The following is an 18,894-nucleotide window of genomic DNA, read 5'->3' as shown; positions in this document are numbered from 1 at the left end:
TTAAAAACGTCTAGAAACAGGAGAGCCAGGGCTATACAGAGAAACCCTGTCTCAAAAAACAAACAAACAAACAAAGTCTAGAAAAAGTAGCCAGTGGTTTTGCACCTACACCTTCTATTATGGTTTCACTAAGCAAAATGGGTTCTGATACAACTCATTACTTGGTTGGTAATAAAAATAAATAAGTAAACAAGTAAATTTTTATAACTTTATGAATAATGTGTAAAGAGTGAGGACATTAAAATAGCCCAGCAGAAGTTGTAGGTCCAAGTAAGCTTTCCTTCACTATGGTCTCTATGATCTTTTTAAAAATTACTAAGTTAGGTGCTGGAGAGATGGCTCAGTGGTTAAGAGCGCCAACTGCTCTATCAGAAGACCAGAGTTCAGATCCCTTCACAGACATCAGGTCGTTCACAAACCATTTTAACCCCAGCTCCAAGGGATCCCACATTCACTTCCAGCCTCCATGAGGAAACAGGTACATATGCGCACACACCCTCACCCTCAATCTCTTAAAAGTATAGTACTCTAGCCATGCAGACTTGTAAACTGCAGAGATGCATATTTGTAATTAAGAACCACTTCTCAATCACACGACTGTCAGGAAGTTTTCACGCAGTTCCCGACTGTTGGATCAAGCAGTTCACTATTTCTCAGCTGTGCAGTAGATAAGCCCAATGGCTTATGCCCTATAACCAAAGCTGTTTATAACATTAAAAGGAAAACCAGGAAATAGCTTGGAGTCATAAAGTTTAATTTTATTACAATCATTTTTAAAACCAACTATGATCTTGACAAATACAGGTAAATCTATAACAAATCTCTAATTTCCAAGATACAAAAAGACAATAAATATAGATTCAAATTCAATCTAAAAACAAGATTCTAAATCTACTTTAGATTAGGTAGTGTAGTTTAGTTTCAGTATTTCAAATATACGCATAATTCTTAAATGCTACAAGAACTCATACAATAGTTACTGCTCACTGAAAAGCAGCTAACAGTTCTTCACTGATAACACACAAGTGTACAGCACCCACCGGGTATCCCAAAGCCTGCTGGTGCTCAGGGGCAGTTGGAGATGGTGCCAAATGGCACAGGTCCTTTCTGGCAGGTCAGCGGAATGGGAACAGTGCCAAAATCACCCTACACAGAACAAGAAACTGATTTTCCCACAGTCCTGCAAATGGTCCCATTTCTTGACAAAGCCAGATGGCTGCCTCCTATCCTGCGCCGCCATGAGCATTCTGCCCAGCCAGGGTGGTGCGGACTCAGCAGCTCAATGCATCTGCTCACGCTGAGTCCTTCGGTCCTTCATTTTCTTCCATGGCACATTCTTCATTGCTTCTGAGCTACACTGTCATTAAAGTAAGTCTTCTGAATTTTTTTTTCCTGGATAATCATAGTATTTCTTCTAGCTCATTAATTCTTCATTAACTCAAGTTTCAGGCCAAGCTCCTTTGTCTTGGTTTAATTCTTGGGTATAGCTGCAAGAGAATTTAAAAAAAAGATTTACATGTGGCATATGTATGGAAGTTTTACAATATTTCAATAAGTACAGGAAGGGAGGGGGGCAAGGAAGGTGACACAGGAAACCAACTCAGGAAGGCACTGAGCTGTGGAAGCAGGAAGTGAGTCTACACTGATCACAGTCAAGGGCCCAGCAGCTGGAACAGCACCATAGAGCTGTGACACAGACAGAGACTCCAGGCATGAACTCAACTTGCAGTTTGCTCCACCACACTGCAGCCCAGGGAAGCCAAACGCTGAAGATTACTTGTAAACTGCTGTGTGCGCCAGAAACCCATCATGATGGGGCAAAAGCCTTTTTTTTTTTAAAGGCAGGGTCTTTCAAGGTAGCCCAGGTTAGCCTTACAATCCTCTTGCTTCACACTCCTAAGTACTGGAACCACATATGTAAACCACGCTTTTTCAACCTTATTTACAGGACATGACACTGTGGGTGGAACCTGAGCCTATCAGGACAGATGCCTGAATCAGTGGACTTAGGAAGACATGAAATGCTTTGGGATTCTGCTGGCCTGTGCTTTCCCTAACAAGAGTGAGGAGAGGCTATGTGAGGGCTGCAGGGCCCTGTCTGGAGGCCCAGAGCAAGTCAAACTAGAATTTCACCATCAAGCTAAACAAACCCTCCCCTTCTGTCTCCTAGGGACAAGAAAACAAAAGAGGTGGTGTGTTTATTTAAGAGTCAGTTTCAGCTGAGAAAAGACATTTGCCAAAGCCCTTTGCAGATTCAAGGCTGAGCCTGTCTAAATATTCCACATTGTGAAATTTCCTTTATTTTTTAATACTCAGAAGATACTAAAACATGACACATTCAGCACATGTTTATAGAAGAGAGCGCCGGGGAACTAGGAGTTCTAAGTTTAGGACTAAAATTACAACCTTTATCCCCGTCTGTTAATTTCAAAACCTTTTGAGAGCCCAACCCTGTCTCTGACTGACTGCTCCCCCTTCAAAATAATCCTCCCATCTCCTTAACCATTCTCTTCACTAGAAAATTCAACTTAATAGAAGTCTGTTGTACAACATAGGAATTAATAGTTAAAACCATACATACTAATTGGAAACTCGTTAACAGATTTTATTTTCATCACAAAATTAAAAGTCAGCTTTATCAGGTTACACAGGTTAACTAGCTTGACTGAGCCATTTTATAAATCAACCATTTTTCTAAACTTGGGTTAGGGGTGAGAAGGAAGGAGCAGGCGGGATGTTCAGCAGCTAACACTGGCTGCCAGGCGTCTTCAGTGGATCTCAATCTCAACTCCCAAAAATGTCTTCTGACTTCACACAATTATTGTGGCACATGAAAACACTCTCTCTCTCTCCCCCTCCCCCCTCCCTCCCTCTCAATGTTTTAAAAATGATTAAAAAGCCATGCTTCATACCACAAATATGTCCAATTAGTTAATAATTCCCAACAAATGAGGTAGGTCGGTGAGACATACCTGTAAACCTAGCACTTCGAAGGCAGGAGGGTTCAGTCTGAGGCTAGCCTCGGCTACATAGCCAAGCCCTGTCTCATCCCCACTCACAGACATGGGGGAGGGGAGAAGAGGAACTCATCTGAGCAGCTCCTGAGAGATCAGAGCATTAGGAGGCTGGAGAGATGGCTCAGCAGTTATTTTACAATAAATGCTGCTCTCAGAAAACAGCAGTTAAGGTGCAGCAAATGCCTTTTAATGGACATGTGACAGAAAACCATAGGAAGGGGGTCACTGTCACAATCCAGAATGCCAGGTCCCAGTGCCAAGGCTCCTTGAAACACTCAAGCAGAAGAACCTTAGCAGAGAGAACCCTATTCCTGGTGTGATGCTGGAGACATCTCCCGCAGGCTTCTATCTAAAGCTATAGGACAGACCTTGTCTATCTGATGCTTGATAAAAAAAACCTACCAATGTCTTATATGCACTGTCTGCACACCAAACTCAGAGGCAGGCTTCTTCAGTCTGCACCAACACCTGCTTACACAGACCAGAAATGTTCTGAATGAATGCTGGCAATGTGGAAGCCAGGGCCTGTGACCTCCATGACCCATGTGTCCATCACCGTCTCTCCTGCCCTTTAGCATGTTTCATGTTCCTCACAAGCACTCCAAACCTGATCTCAATCCGCCTGCACTATCTCTCTAATTCTCTCACTCACTCAGCGAGTCTTTGTTGTGTGCAGGCTGCATACAGGAATATCCAAGCCCATGGAGGACCTTGTTTTTGATCTTCCTACTTCCATCTCCCAAGTGCTGGGAACATGGGCATGACCTATATGGCACCTGGGTTAAACCTATAAAAGAGCCTAGGGCACAAATTTGGAATATATTATCCTGAGCTTAAACTATCAATACATTCAAAGTATAATCAAGTGCACTGTAGATGTACCCGTGAGTCTAAATTAAGGGCATCATAAATTTAAGCCTCGTGTTTTAAAAAAGATTTTATGTGTATGAGTGCTTTGTCAGCATGTATGTATATATGTATGTATGTATGCCATGTATGTGCAGTGAGCAGGCATTAGGTCCCCTAAAATTGGAGTTTCTAGACAATTGAGAACAGCCATGGAGACGCCGGGAACTGACCCTGAGTCTTCTGCAAGAGCAGCAAGTGCTCTATAGTGCTGAGCCCTGTACCCCGTCTTATAACAAAGGCAGCAACCTGCACTGACTACACAGCAGCTCATCCATGAACCACGTCAGCACTGCAGTGACTTACTCCTAGCAAGTTGCGTGGAACATATCCTTCCTTATCGTTAAGGCGCGCCCACCACCACTCGATCTCCTCTTCATCTTCCCTGCGGATGACGGTCATGCAATCTCCTTCTTTCATGAGCAGCTCATCGTCATGCTGCGGCTCGTAATCCCACAGTGCGTAAATGACGCCTTTGTTCATTATGCCCATCTTCTCCTGAACGCCTACAAAAGACAGAAGAAAGACCACGTGGGCCTCGCCACTCAGATTACACCACTCACAAGAACTTTCAACTCTGTGAAACCAACGGGGGAAAGGATCCTCATTAGAATGTCAGAACTACAGCAGGAAGCATCCAAGAAGTAAACGCCCCAGCATGGGAGGGAACGGGAGACCAGCAGTGTTTATAGACCATAAATGATCCGTATCTAGGAGGCCAACAACAAACACCCCCAAGGCATCTCACAAAGCTTACCTTCCCCAGAGAGGAAGCATTCTGTTAGCCCAGCAGCTAAAAGAAAAACTGTTTGAATCTATGACATTAAACAAAAGACTCTTGTCAACTTCTGGCCTACTTCTATACATAATGGCCACCCAATACACAGAGCAGACAAACTCAATTCCTAGTTATTAGAAGGAAAAATACAATATCATGTTTGAATGTAGAATATGGGAGTTTATAAGATAGAAAAGTCTATATACGGTCACTCCAACAGAATTCTAGATGTTAAAATCTACAAACAGAGCACGAGAAAAAAAAGGCCGTTTTCCAGCAGTTATGTACTGACTGTAAGTTAGGGCCAACCTCCTCCTTTTGCCCTAAAAGCGAAGGATGGCCCAAGCCTAGAGAAACAGACACCTGGCACCACAGAGGAAAGCAGATGTGGACACAACAATCAAGTTTACAGAAAGCTAGTTAACTTTCATTTACCTATATGTCTTAGAAATACAGGAAAATACCTCCTTGGCATTCAGACATATTTTTCAACTCTGAGCAGCCAACAATTAGTTTATAACAATTAATAACCAGCAGGTACTGTACTTGCTCTGGACAAACAAAACAAGACAAAACAAAGAACTGAAATTGTTCTTTTCCAAAAGAAAGTTCTGCCAACCTAAGGGGTCAGGTTCTGACCTTTTAAAGTAACACACAAAAAAACCAGAACATGGAACAACAATATGAACTAACCAGTACCCCCAGAGCTCCTGTCTCTAGCTGCATATGTATCTCTAGTCGGCCATCACTGGGAAGAGAGTCCCCTTGGTCTTGCAAACTTTATATGCCCCAGTACAGAGAAACACCAGGGCATAGAAGTGGGAGTGAGTGGGTAGGGGAGCAGGGCGGGGGAGGGTATAGGGGACTTTCCAGATAGCATTTGAAATGTTAATGAAGAAAATATCAATAAAAGAAATTACAAAAAACAAAAACAGAACAATAGCTGGAGGTGTCTCCCTCAGTGGGAGAAGGTCCAAGGTTCCCACCCAAACATCACAAACAAGACTGGACAACAAAACTTCACACAAATATAACTCCATAACATTTTAAAGCTTCATTGTGTTTTTGTTTGCAATGGGAGTGGAAAGAAATCCTAGGTGCTATAAGATGCTCAAATCAACAATTCAAGTCACAGTTTTCAATGAAATTCCCATGAAGAATTGCAGGCAGGACTGTAGAGATTCTGAGTTGAGAGCACCATTGACTGCTCTTCCAGAGGAGCCAAGTTAAATTCCAAGCAGCCACATGGCAGCTGACAACACTCTAACCCCATCTCCAGGGTGTTCAGTGCCTCTTTTGGCCTCTAGGGCACTGTAAACACTCGCTGCACAGACATACATAAAGGGTAGCCTTCTACATGAACAGAATAAAATGGGAAGATAGATTTTACAAAACAGTAATATTGTATGCGCGAGGTCACTTTCTTCTCCCTTAGATGAGCATCTGAGTCCATCACCAGTAATTAACCTTTATCCTGTATCATCAACCTTGACATCTCTGATACAATTATGAATCAAAAGACTATGACCAAATTTCCTTCATGTCTTTTTAAAGAAGTCATCATATATAAATTAAATCCTTCATGTCTCTTTAAAAAGTCTATCACATATAAATTTACAAATAATGTTAATGTCAAAATACTCGATTGGTCCAAAGTTGAAAACAAACAAAACACAATCACAGATCTCAATGACGACATCTGCACAGCTTCAAGGGCTGGGTTCACTCAGTGATAAAGACCTGCTACTAAGTATAAGGGCCTGGGTTCAAACCTAGCACCCAAAACAAACAGGAGAAAAATAAAGAAAACACACTTAGATGACAGGAACTTTGTGGACATCAAGAATTCCCTCTCTTCTCTCCTATATCCTGAAAAAGGCAGAAACACCCAAGGAACATGGCTGGGCAGAGAGGGCAAAGACCGGTGCTTTAATTTCGAGAAGCTGTTTCAATAGTTGTTAAGAAAGAAACTTTGGAGAGCTTGAGCAATCTAGACTCCTGAGCCCTTCTGATTTCCTATTCTCTCAAGCCAAAATGAACAGAAAAATTAACTTCAACTGTAGTTTAAACAAAACAACAACAACAACAAAAAGCCTTACATAAAAGACAACCAACACATATGGATCTCAAATTCACTTCCATTTTTCTCTAAACAGAGATCAGTATCTAGGTACAGCCCTAGATAAGTACAGCATCTTTTGACAGTAACCAAAATCATAAACTCAGTATCAAGAAAATATGAAACAAAACCAAACTCCAAACCATGCGATGTGCTGTCTTTATTTTTTCTTAATCTCGTTTTCCAACATGCTGTAACTCACTAAGTGCTAAAGCCATAGAGAAGGTCTTTTGAATACAAAGACTTAATTAACAGCAACAGTCAGCTATAGTTGACGATGTCGCTGGCAACAGCTCTTTAGGCACACACTCAGAAGCTGCACTATATCTGACCTAGACTGACCTCATTTCAGTATCTGGAACTATGCAGAGCAAATAGCACCATACTCACTGAGCGACAGGGTAAATAAATACGGCAACCAACACATCAGACCACACTGGCTACATACCATAGAGAAACTGGGAGCACTGTGTGTAGCCTTCCTCCATTTCCTCGCACTTGTCTGCAGCAGTCTGCATGTCACTGTAGGTCATAGCAAACACAGCTGCTCCAGACTCCACCAGGAACTTACACACTTGGACATTGTTACAGGAGGCAGCACAATGCAATGGCGTCCTGTGAGGTAAGACACGGAACTGGTTAGAAACGTTTCTCCAAGCTCAAGGACCTCCACGTAGTGAGTTACCTGTGAAGAAAGTTCCTCAGGTTCTTACCTACCAGCCTCACAAATAGCTTATAAAAACTAGTTCAATCAAGACAGATCACTGAACCAATAAGAGAATTACAGGTACAAAGGAACATATCTGGAGCAATGGACCAATGGGCACAGCAGCTGAGTGCCAGTGTGAAAAGTCAAGGAAATAACGTCTTTACTGTGACCTAAAAAGAACAGAAAAAAGTGGATCTGGTTCTGTCTGGATTTCCCCAACCCTATAATCATTTCTTGTTGAAATTTTAGTTTTGCATGTATACGCTTTGCCTGCATGTACTTATGCGCATCTCTTATGTGCCTGGTGTCCATGGAGACCAGAAAAAGATGTCAGATCCTGGAACTGGAGTTATGTACAATGGCTGTGAACTATGATGTGGGTGACTGGGAACAACCAGTGTTCTTACTACTAGGTTATCTCTCTAGCCCTGAAACCTGATCACTTCTGCCAGGGAAAAAAAAAAAAAAATCTAGGAATCTTTAAACTACATGCCTGCAATTCTTTTTCAACACCAACTTTCAAGGAATCTGGTTACATTCACAGGCTACATATATTTTTAAAACTCAAAGTAAATTTTGGCTGAAACTGTAAGTTAAATTCTAAGTAGAAAAGTGACTATAGCTGAGATCATTTCTGAAAATACAGTCTCAGAATAGTGACTGTAACACACACACACACACACACACACACACACACACACCCCGATCTATTTTAGGCAATGAGTTAGCAGGAATTTATCAACACCACAGAAGAAAATCTGTGGTATCTCCCATCTCCAAGCTCGGAAGACTGGCTTGAGACATGCTCCTTAGCTCTCAAGGTACAGTATTCCTCTGCTCCTCTTGCCTCCTTCAGTCTGGGCCCCTCGTCTGCATGCTTTTCTGTCGGGTCTCCCTGTGTGTCTCCTCTCTCTTTTGCATTTATTCTACGCCTTCTATGCTCACAGTCCTGGGACTCCCTGGCTCTTCATTCCAGACAAGTGCTCCACTGTTGAGCTACAGCTCACCCGTGGTTTGGACAAAAGGTTTGTTCATTTATTTACAAATACCATATAAGGCTATACAGCACAAATATCTAACAAAAAGGCAACAGTGTTCACAGATGATCACGCAGTCACTTGGAATGATAGGTTTTACATGAGCACCTGATATTAGAACATTAAAAGAAAAAACAAATTAATAAAGTTAAAGTACTTAAGAGGAGATTAGAGGGTAACATTTCAGTCCTTATAGAAAAAGTTTTCATATTCCTCCACAGAAAGAACTTGTGTCTCTTACAGGCTCACTTTCTGAAGGATCATGACATAGGAGATCAACAGAGCTCCAAATTATTTGTGAGTTATAGACCATGGCTTGCTCGGAGTAGCACGGTGGAACATTCTGTCTGCCCTGCCCCCTTGCAGTGTGACTTCAGCACTTTGTCTGGAGAATGCACACTGTATATGCCACCTGCCCTGTGTCCACTTGGCAGCCACCTCAACAGTCCCCATCCTCCATCCAGCCTTCAGTCACCACAAGCACAGAGGAAGGATGCTGGCGAATTTATTACAGTATACGCTAATTAAAATTTTAAACTCCATTTGCTTCCCAAAATTGAACAAAATGGCTGCTACAAGAGGACAGGCCCTCCAAGAGTAATGGGGAGCTCGGGAAGGAGCACGCTGGCATGTTTCTGTGCCTGCTTCTACAGCAATACACACAGCTCATGTCTGACTGGAGTTTGAACACAGAACTTACCATCCGTCACTATCTGCTGCGTTTACATTCACACCAAACTGTACCAGGAACTTCACAATTTCTGTGTGGCCTGCACACACAGCATTATGAAGAGCTGTGATGCCCTCATCATTTGGTAGGCTTGGGTCATCAACCTGTCACACCAATAAAAAGGGTGAGAGCCACTCCAATTCATATCGCATTAACTGTCATTACTAACTGGCTTCTTAGGATCAAGAAAACAGAAAATTTGGGGACATTCTAAATACCATAAGTGAAACAGAGGGGCCTCTCTCTAAGCTTTTACCTCTTACTCTCTAGCCTTCCTTCTCTCTCTCTCCTCCCCCTTCTCTCCTCTTGGCCATGGCCAGAGTCTCCCCCCGTCCCCTATACCTTCTCTCTTTCCCCCTGCCTTTCTACAATAAAGCTCTAAAACCAAAAAAAAAAAAAAAAAAAAAAAAAAAAAGAAAGAAAGAAAGAAAGAAACAGAGGAGCCAAGAAAACTGTAAAGAAAAATCCTAACAATAGGGCAGAGAGCCTAGCTGAATTAAGTACTTACTGCAAGAAGGTTTTGTTTAAAAATCATACCATCAGAAACTATATCCTTATAGTTACCCTGTTCTTCCTTCCAATTCCTGCCACAAACTGGTTTCTAATAAGACATACTATTTGCTATGGGAAGTTAAAGAAACCCAAGTGAAAGTATTTTAAAGGCTCTGGGAACAGTAGCCCATGCCTGTGCTTCCAGTACTCAGGAGCCTGAGGTAGGAGGATCATGAATTTAAGGTTGATCTCAGGACCCTGTCTTAAAGAATAATAATAATAATAATAAAATAAATTTCAGAGTACAGACCACAACTGTAATGCAATATTATAGAGTACAAATGCATACAGAGCAACTTTCAGAGAGAAATGTTCTCACTAACAAAGTACACTAATGTATTTCAAGTGTAAACTCAACTCCTACCTTATCAAAATCTTACAGCCACATTCTTAAAATAACACAGCCTATTTTAGAGCGTGCTCAATATCCCTCTCCACAACACCATAGCCCCAAAAAAGAAAATTTTAAAATAGGATTTACTATAGTAGCTATTTTGAGCTTTAAAATAAAATACAAAGTTATAGTCAAGAAACTTACCTCATAGATAATTCTCTGTACAAGATCAAACTCTCCCTCCAGAGATGAATCTAGCAGCAAAGCAAGGGGGTTGAATTTCACCCTCATCCCATGAGCAATCCGCTCGGAGCCAGTTTTCCGCAAGTTTGTCCTTTTGCCCTGTAAAGGAAGTGTGGGGGATATTAACACAGGCAGAGGCAGCGTTCAACTGAGGTAGTGAAAAGAATAACTACTTGGGTTTATTTATAGACTTAGTTTCCTCACATTTAGCTGAGGCTGGCCTGAGCTCACCATGTGGCCCAGGCTGGCTTTGAACTTACAATCTTCCTACCTCAGCCTCTCTAACCCTGGGGAGATAGGAGTGTGCCATTAGTGCCTGGCTATGGCACTCAGAGTGAGCTAAATCTGGTGGCAAGCTGACTAGTTTCTGATGGAGGTCCACAACCAGATAAGACTGTTTCTAAACCACTTATCTAAGAGTATAATGCAGAAAACCTCACTTGAAAACTGGGCAATGCTCAGATTCATAAAAGCTCACATACACAAGTGATTAAAAACCTAGTCATGCTTATTGCACACAGAAGGAAAGACACATAGCCAGAAAACATCAGGACTAGAATTTGAATCTAGGTAAGCCCTTCCTAGTATTTCATACCATAATCCTTATTAAGGTACAAGCAAATTACTAGGCTAAATAATAAAGATGATTAATTATAACTACATACACTGAGTGAGAACTTTACATCTTAGGACAAGTTAGTAAGTAGACTTTAAAGGCCCAAGCAGTAGTTCTTTTCATTGTATGAAGCGGGATTTTAAAACACACACACACACACACACACACACACACACACACACATACACACACATACACACACACACACACAGACAGAGAGGGAGAGAGAGAGAGAGAGACATCAGACTTCATAAATTACATCTATTTATTTATGTGTGTGGGGGTGTTTGGGGCGTGCACACTCATGTGTCACAGTGCAAGTGTGGAAGTCAAAGAACATCAGGAGTCAGTTCTGTCTACAATGTGTGTGCCAGAAATAGAACTCAGGTTGTCAGTTTTCATGGCAAGTGCCTTTGCCCACTGAACCATCCTACCCCTTTTTCATTTTGATCTCAGATGTGAAGAGTCGGAACTTTTAAGTAACAAATACTATACCTTGCAGATAGAAAGACTACGTGTTAGACTGTACAGTGAGCCTAAGGCTGTGCTAACAGCCTTCGGATGCTCCAGGAGGCAAACACCTAGCCACTCACTGTCAAAGAAACACATACAACACAGCATCTACTCATGTAAGACAGGAAGGAAAGAGCAGTCGGTTTCCTAGGAAGAAAATAAGAGGCTCTTCTAAAGGAAGTACAAACTCATGTAAAATATGGGATCAGGCATACAAAACCCACTTAAATAATCATTCAAAAGTGCCAGGTGGTTTTTACTGTGTTTTAAAGTCACAGTTCAACATTCTATTTTGTGTCTAAAGAAACAAAAACGACTTCTGACTAAGCTACACAAAAGCAGGCTAGAGATTATGGTAGTCTCCCACCTATTTCAGAGTGACATAAACTTCCAGAACAATTTTAATATGTCAAGAAGTAAAGAAGGCATTTCCAGCCAGACACATAGTTTTAGGAGAACTTGATTCTACAGAAAGAGGGACCCAAGAGACTGGTACTTGCTAATGATTTCCAAACAGCACTGTCCAGGAAGAAAGGCAGAAGAGCCTGCCCCACTCTGCCCTGCTCTCTCTCCTGCCCCACTCTGCCCTGCTCTCTCCAATTCTCCTTCAAATTTTAACAGTTTTTTTTTTTTTAAAGATTTATCAGATCTCACTACAGATGGTTGTGAGCCACCATGTGGTTGCTGGGATTTGAACTTCGAACCTTCGGAAGAGCATTCGGGTGCTCTTACCCACTGAGCCATCTCACCAGCCCCAAATTTTAACAGTTTTAAGTTTAAGATTCAACCTACTATTTCATTTAAAAATGCACTTCAGGGGTTGGCGAGGCAGCTCAGCAGTTAAGACCACTGGCTGCTGTTGCAGAAGACCCTGGTTCAGTTCCCAGCAGCCACATGGTAGCTTACAGGCATCTGTAACTCCAGTTCCAAGGGACCTGGCACTCTCTTCTGGACTCCTTGAGCACTACGCACTCACACAATGCATGTTTATACAAGTAGGCAAAACACTAATGTACATAAAATGAAAAATAAAAATAAAATCTTAACACCGCATGGACAGAGAAATCAAAGCTTAGAGAGCAGCAGCCCAACAATGAGAAGACACTGCAGGCCCCGCCTCGAAGCTGCGGGAACCTGGCCGGGTGTTTCCAACCCAGCATCTCCCTAGCGCACCTTCAGCGAGAGAAAAGAGGCAGCCCGTACAGATAAGAGAAGAAAAATGTTTCCTGTATAAAGAACCCCCACACACCAAAATATAGCAGTGTTTTTCATGTACATGTTACGGCATCTATCACTCCTACCCTGAGGGTGGTTTGGTGGTAAAGGTTTGGGTCTCAGCTATTCCAGAGGCACAAGGCCTGTCTGGCAACTAAGTGAGACTCTCTTTTATAAGAGGGGGTAGGGGAAGACTGGGATACATAGCTCACCATAAATGAGCTCCAATGCTGTCAAAACCCAAGACTACAGAGATCCACTTCATGCCAAGGGTTAGATCATAAGGTAAAAAGACAAACTGAGAACAGCCCCCATGACGAGTAGCCCAAGGGAAGGTCTCCTGGATGAACCGGGACACTATGTTACTTACAGGAGGCAGAGACACCTGCCCGGTGATCTCAGGTGGGCGCATACGTGCGGAGTCTTCTTCAGACAGCTCTGGTCCCCCAGATGGGTATGGAGGGGGTGGGTATGGGGGGTATTCTTCTAGGTATACTTCAAGTAAGTGGGGAGCCTCTGGGTTTGTTTCTTCTATGTTATTCTGCAGATTTGTACTGCTGTCCGTGACTCCCTCAGACACATACTCAAGGCCTGGAGAAGGAGCTGGCACGTCACTGTTCTCTGTACTGGCATTCCCCATATCCTCTGGGGACAGTGGTTCAGGGACTAAAGAGCCCACCTCCTTCTCTGGCTCCACATGTAAATATGGATTTGGGATTTCAACTGAGCTATCTGGATTGACAGTCACTGAGCCTGGTGACTTAGCTGGGTATGACGGGACTGAGATGGTCTCCATGGCAGCTATGGTGGTCCTCTGATACAAAAGTTTCTGAATATTTGGCCCATTAGGGCCTTCTGGTTCTGTAATGGAGCTACGTTTCTTTAGTGGCCGTGGTGCATTCGACAATTTTTTCCTCAGGGCTTCTAAGTCAGCATCGCTCTGGTTTCGATAAGGGTTAGACAAGAAAGGCAGTAATTTTGTTGGGCTGAGTGGTCGAGGAATCCTTTCGTTTTCATGGCTCTCATGAACTGAAGAAACGGGCTCTGTCTCGGGCTCCGGACTGCCAGGCTTCCCCTGGCTACAGGAGTAAATGTTCTCTGGCTGCTGTTGTGGATTCTGGGCAGCAGCTATCACAGGCTTGCCATACACTAATTGGTGAAGAGAAAAAGGGAAATTAGGTTAGTGCTAATTAGGCAAAACTGGTAAGAACACAGCTAACGGTAAGCCAAGTCTCCCTTCACTTCATAGCTACTACATTATCTCCCTCACATACACTTAACTTCTTTAAATAAAAAAATGTTACTTAAAGCAAGAATTTTCATCTTTGCATTTACTACAGAATCAAAATCTCCATTGATGATAGCATGCACTGTGTGCTATGAAACAGTAAGAAGGAAACCACACCCGAGGTTGGTAATCTGTCTACATATATACTACCCATCTTAAACACCATTCGAATGTTGACCAATGTGAGAAAGCATATTTGGCTCACAAAACTGAGAGCCACTAGTCTTTCCCAAAGACAATACCCTGAAACATTCCAATTATGTCAAAATAATCTGATTTATTACATTAGCAATATTGACTAAGGATTACTGAAAAGACTAAGAGGTAGCAGTACACTGACACTTTAATATCTGTTATGATAGCTTTAAACCACAATTACATGCTTATTTCATAACTACAAAGTCATTTCAATCAATTAAATCATGGTCCATTTTACTCTAGCCCTATAATATAACCAACAAGTCAGAAAAAAAACTCTCAACTATCCAGACTATGCATGTTTAACACAAACTAATTTTATTATAGCTTCATATTTATTTAGTGGCAATCTCCTCATTAGAATAGCTTAGAGTACAAGAGAACGTTGCTTTTAAAAATTCAGAGACAACGTAATCATCCCATCCCCCACATACCAACAACAGCCAAGCAGCAAACAGTAAGGATACAGGTTTCTGTGACCCCGTGTCCCCACATCAGTGACCTCCTTCTGTGACCCTGTTTCCCCACATCAGTGACTTCCTTCAGAACTGACTCCCAATTTGTCTGTCATGGCTAGTTTGTAACTCTCAACTTGCCACAACCTAGACAACACAGTTGAACAGAGCCTCAAGCAGGTCACTACCTAGATCAGGCCGGCTGCTGGGCATGTCTGCGGGGAGTCTTTATTGTTTCCTGATGTAGGCAGGGCCAGCCCACTGTGTGTAACACGTTCCTAGGTAGTGGGTCCTGAACTATGTAAGACAGAAAAGAGCTACCTGAGAACCAGCAGGCACAGTGGGTTCAGTGATTTCTCTCTGCTCTTGACTTTGGCTACAATGTGACCAGTTGCTTGAGTTTCTGCCTCGACTTCTCCAAAATGATAATAAATCTTTGCTTTTCTATATTGCCTTCTGTGGGGTGTACTATCCTAGCTGTAACTGTATATGTAGACTAGGCAGGGCCTGCAGTGACTACTGTAGTCGTAACACATAGCAGACACTCCACTAAGCTCCCGCTAAGCCAGAGCACAGCTCAAATTCTTACAACCAAAGTTTCTGTCTAACTAGAGACCTGGCACTTTACTGTCTACCAGTAGCTTGGCATGGGACTTAAGCCTAAAACTGGTAAAAAATGAAACCAAAGAACCTTACCTTAAATCAAGGGCTGGGTGAGACGATCGTATATAAAAGTGCTTACCATGCAAGTCTCACACAGCCTGAGTCCTATCCTTGGAGCTCCCCATGGAAGGAGAGACCCGACCAGCTGCCCTCTGACCTGCACATGCACAGCGGTACAACCCTCTTAAAAATACAAACAAATGGAACCTTACCACTTGAAAAGTGGGGGCCCCTGGGGTGCGTCTTGGTCAAGGCACTCTGCACAGCCTGCTGGAAGTTTTTTCCTGGTGCCTGTTGCTGGGTGTACATGGAATAGATGGAGCTTGCTGCCACAGTCTGGGGTTTTCGAAAGGCTGGAGGGAAGGTGTCCTTGGACGGCTGGGGCGTGAAGGGCCGGACTGCAGCAGCAGGAGGACTTTCTTGCTTAGATGCTGGAGACAGGACTTGGTCCTGACCACCTGAAGGGGCACCAGGAGACAGCAGCATCCTTGCCTGTGGCCCTGCTGGCTTGAGCTTAGCCCCCATGGATGTAGCAGCTATTGGCAATTGCTGAGGATTTCCATCTGGTTTCATGTCAGAAGGTGACTGAGCCGTTTGTCCAAAGTAAGGCAAATTAATCTGTTTTGGCTTTGTAGGAACGGGAGGTGGTACTTTAGCTACATTTTTATTTACAGCCTGTAACACACAGTATACACAGCAAGGAAGTTAAAATACTGTACAAAAGTATACACAATACAATTTGTCAGCTCACGTCACAAATACAAGTACATACTATAAAAACATCAGCTCTTGGGTCTCCAGCTAGCTCAAGGGCTAAAGCAGTTGCAACAAAACAAGTGGACTGGAATTTGGTCTCCCAGAACCTTGTAAACGATGAATGAGAGCACGATCTAGTTCCAGCCTACGAGCTATCTAGTGAGACCAGTCATATCAGCAAACTGAGTGTTACTTACTGAGAGACCCTACCTCGAAGAATAAGGTAGAATAGCAACTGAAGAAACCTCCCAACATCAACCTTGGACCTCCACACCCATGGGCACGTATATGCACCTATATATGTGAACATGCATATATAAATATATTCCTGCACACTGGACACGACCATGAAAAGTGGACAAGGCTGGGTGTGGTGGTGAATGCCTTTAATCCCAGCACTCGGGAGGCAGAGGCAGGCAGATTTCTGAGTTTGAGGCCAGCCTGGTCTACAGAGTGAGTTCCAGGACAGCCAGGGCTACACAGAGAAACCCTGTCTCAAAAAACCAACAACAACAACAAAAGAAAAGTGGACAAAACATTGCTTCCACATTTTAAAATCATTAAACTTTAAATCAAATATTAAAATCAGGTTAATATATCTTAGAGTGACATAATGTAATTCCTCCCCCAACCCCATGACTCCCTCCTAGTCTTGCTTCCCAGCAGGGCAAAACTCTTTACTGACATCATTCATATCCATGGAGGGCATCAATTCTGCACGTCTGAAATTCTAGCTAAGGCTAAAGGACAAGTTTGAGACCAGTCTTAGCTACAGAACAAAAGAGAGTCTCAAAAAACCATACCAAAACCTGCAATTCCTGAGTTGTAAGCACTTGAAAATCCGCTAACTCGCAGCACTCATCCACAGGCCCATTCATCCTAAGTTAAGATCCCCAGTTCACTGAAGGTCACCGTCATGTCTTTGACATGACTTTGGTGCCAGAGTTCAAGGGTTTCAGTTGCACTTTCGTCCTCTGAGACAGAATCTCACACTGCATCCCAGCCTAGCTTCCAATCTGAGGCAGCCCTTCTGCCTCAGCCTCTTCAGTGTTGGAAAGAAGATGTGAGCCACTATGCTCATTTATCAGATCTCAAAGAAATAAAACATCTGGAGGGATACAGTCTTCCTTGGTGTGCTTGCACACGTCCGACAATTGCAAAAACCTGTGACCCAGCAGCAAATATGCCAGCCACCCCCAATAGGGTGGCAGTGTACAATCATGACTAAACAGCAGAAATGGACATAACAGACACCCACTGTATTTTCCAATGTTCTAAATATTATATTTTTGTTCTCCCTCACAGACAATACTTTAAAATCTTTTCTTTAAAAATGTACTAGAGAAACAAATTAGGTGATAGCAGCCGAGACAGTGCTAAGTACCTGAGCATCCCGCAAGATGTCCTCGCTGCTCTGGTTTTTCCTCAGGGTACCAAAGGAGGGTGGGGCAGCACATTGGTCCACTGTGTCAAACATGGAAAAGGGACGCACTTTCTTCTCTTTCTCCCTCACAGCAATCTCCCCATCATCAACTAAAGACAAAGAAAAAACCCAGCTCAATATTCAAACTGTTTAGAATAAAACTGCTTATCATTCCTGTTTCTTTCTCCTAGATCTCTCTCAACACCAGGCCGGCTAAGTGCTTTCATAAATAAACTGTCCCTGGTCTTAACCAACTGAAGAGGAGCCAGCTAGAAAAGGTACAAAGACTACCTTTTAGAAGTCAAAGCAAAATGCTCAGAGGTGGCACAACAAGCCTCACCTTGGTCCAGAGCATTTCCAGCACTCTGGGGTACAGCAGAGCCTTGGCTGGGCAAGAGGTCGGCATTGGAAGGGTTCCAGTCAGGGCTAGCTGGGTGAGCTTTAGAGCCTAGAATGCAGAAAGGAGCCAGAAGTCACTCACATTCAAGGGCACTTCACTAGTTCAGTTCACTTGACTGCTAAGACTTTTAATCTCTAGAAAGAGCTTTACAGTTTGAGCACACAGACTCCCAGTAAATTTATATAGAAACACCTATGTTAGGTTTTGGTTTTGCTGTTAGAAAGCACCTATGTTAGGTTTTGGTTTGCTTTTAGGTTTTCCACCTTACTCATGCAGTTTACAAGTAGCCAAAGCAAAGAGAAAGCCGGCCTGAACCAGAAAAGCCCCATTTCATTATCCTTGACTGTGAGGAAGCATGAGCATCACCCAGAGACAAATTCCAATTCAGCAGGTTGAGGCTTGTAATATAGATCTTATAAACAATGCTTTAATGATGATGGCTCAGTAAACGAGCGCTCATAACTCCAATCCAGCTTTCACTATTTAGAGTGTTTATGATTTTCTACACTAGTAGTAATGTTTCAAATACCAGACAGGGGTGGTGTCACATGCCTTTAACCCCAGCACTCAGGAGGTAGAGACAGGTGGATCTCTGTGAGTACAAGGCCAGCCTGGTCTATATATAGCAAGATTCCACCTCAAAAACAGCAACAACAAAACACAGACACAGACACACAAACACACACACAAATATGCCATGGCTTTTTCATCTTAGAAAATTAATATTATTAATGCTTCATAGTAATAACTATGGCAAAACAACAAATACTTTAGAAACAGTTTATATATATATATATATATATATATATATATATATATATATATATAAATGATACAAAGAAGAAAACATAATGGTTACTTAAATGGTAAGAACGCTGACCCTGCACTTCCTCACACTCTCCTGTCAGCTACCCTTCCATTACGAAAGTCCAGCTTGCACGT

General features: G+C 42.7%; 1 protein-coding gene across 1 annotated transcript in view; it reads right to left on the bottom strand.

Moving 5' to 3' along the window:
* Nucleotides 1-737: 737 nt before the first annotated feature.
* Nucleotides 738-18,894, bottom strand: part of Tp53bp2 (tumor protein p53 binding protein 2) — a 54,016-nt gene continuing 35,859 nt past the window's right edge. Inside the window, exons 10-18 of the mRNA XM_021163384.2 lie at nt 17,893-18,000; nt 17,514-17,662; nt 15,586-16,048; nt 13,140-13,918; nt 10,387-10,524; nt 9,267-9,400; nt 7,269-7,435; nt 4,230-4,429; nt 738-1,487 (exon numbers count right to left, since the gene is read on the bottom strand). Coding sequence (XP_021019043.1) covers nt 1,446-1,487; nt 4,230-4,429; nt 7,269-7,435; nt 9,267-9,400; nt 10,387-10,524; nt 13,140-13,918; nt 15,586-16,048; nt 17,514-17,662; nt 17,893-18,000 — 2,180 coding nt within the window. The 3' untranslated portion in view covers nt 738-1,445. The remainder of the gene's footprint in view (nt 1,488-4,229; nt 4,430-7,268; nt 7,436-9,266; nt 9,401-10,386; nt 10,525-13,139; nt 13,919-15,585; nt 16,049-17,513; nt 17,663-17,892; nt 18,001-18,894) is intronic.

This window comes from Mus caroli, unplaced genomic scaffold, assembly GCF_978045245.1.
Source record: "Mus caroli unplaced genomic scaffold, Mus_caroli_1 scaffold_1, whole genome shotgun sequence".
NCBI classification, from domain to species: Eukaryota; Metazoa; Chordata; class Mammalia; order Rodentia; family Muridae; genus Mus; species Mus caroli.
This window is presented reverse-complemented; position numbering and strand designations above follow the sequence as displayed.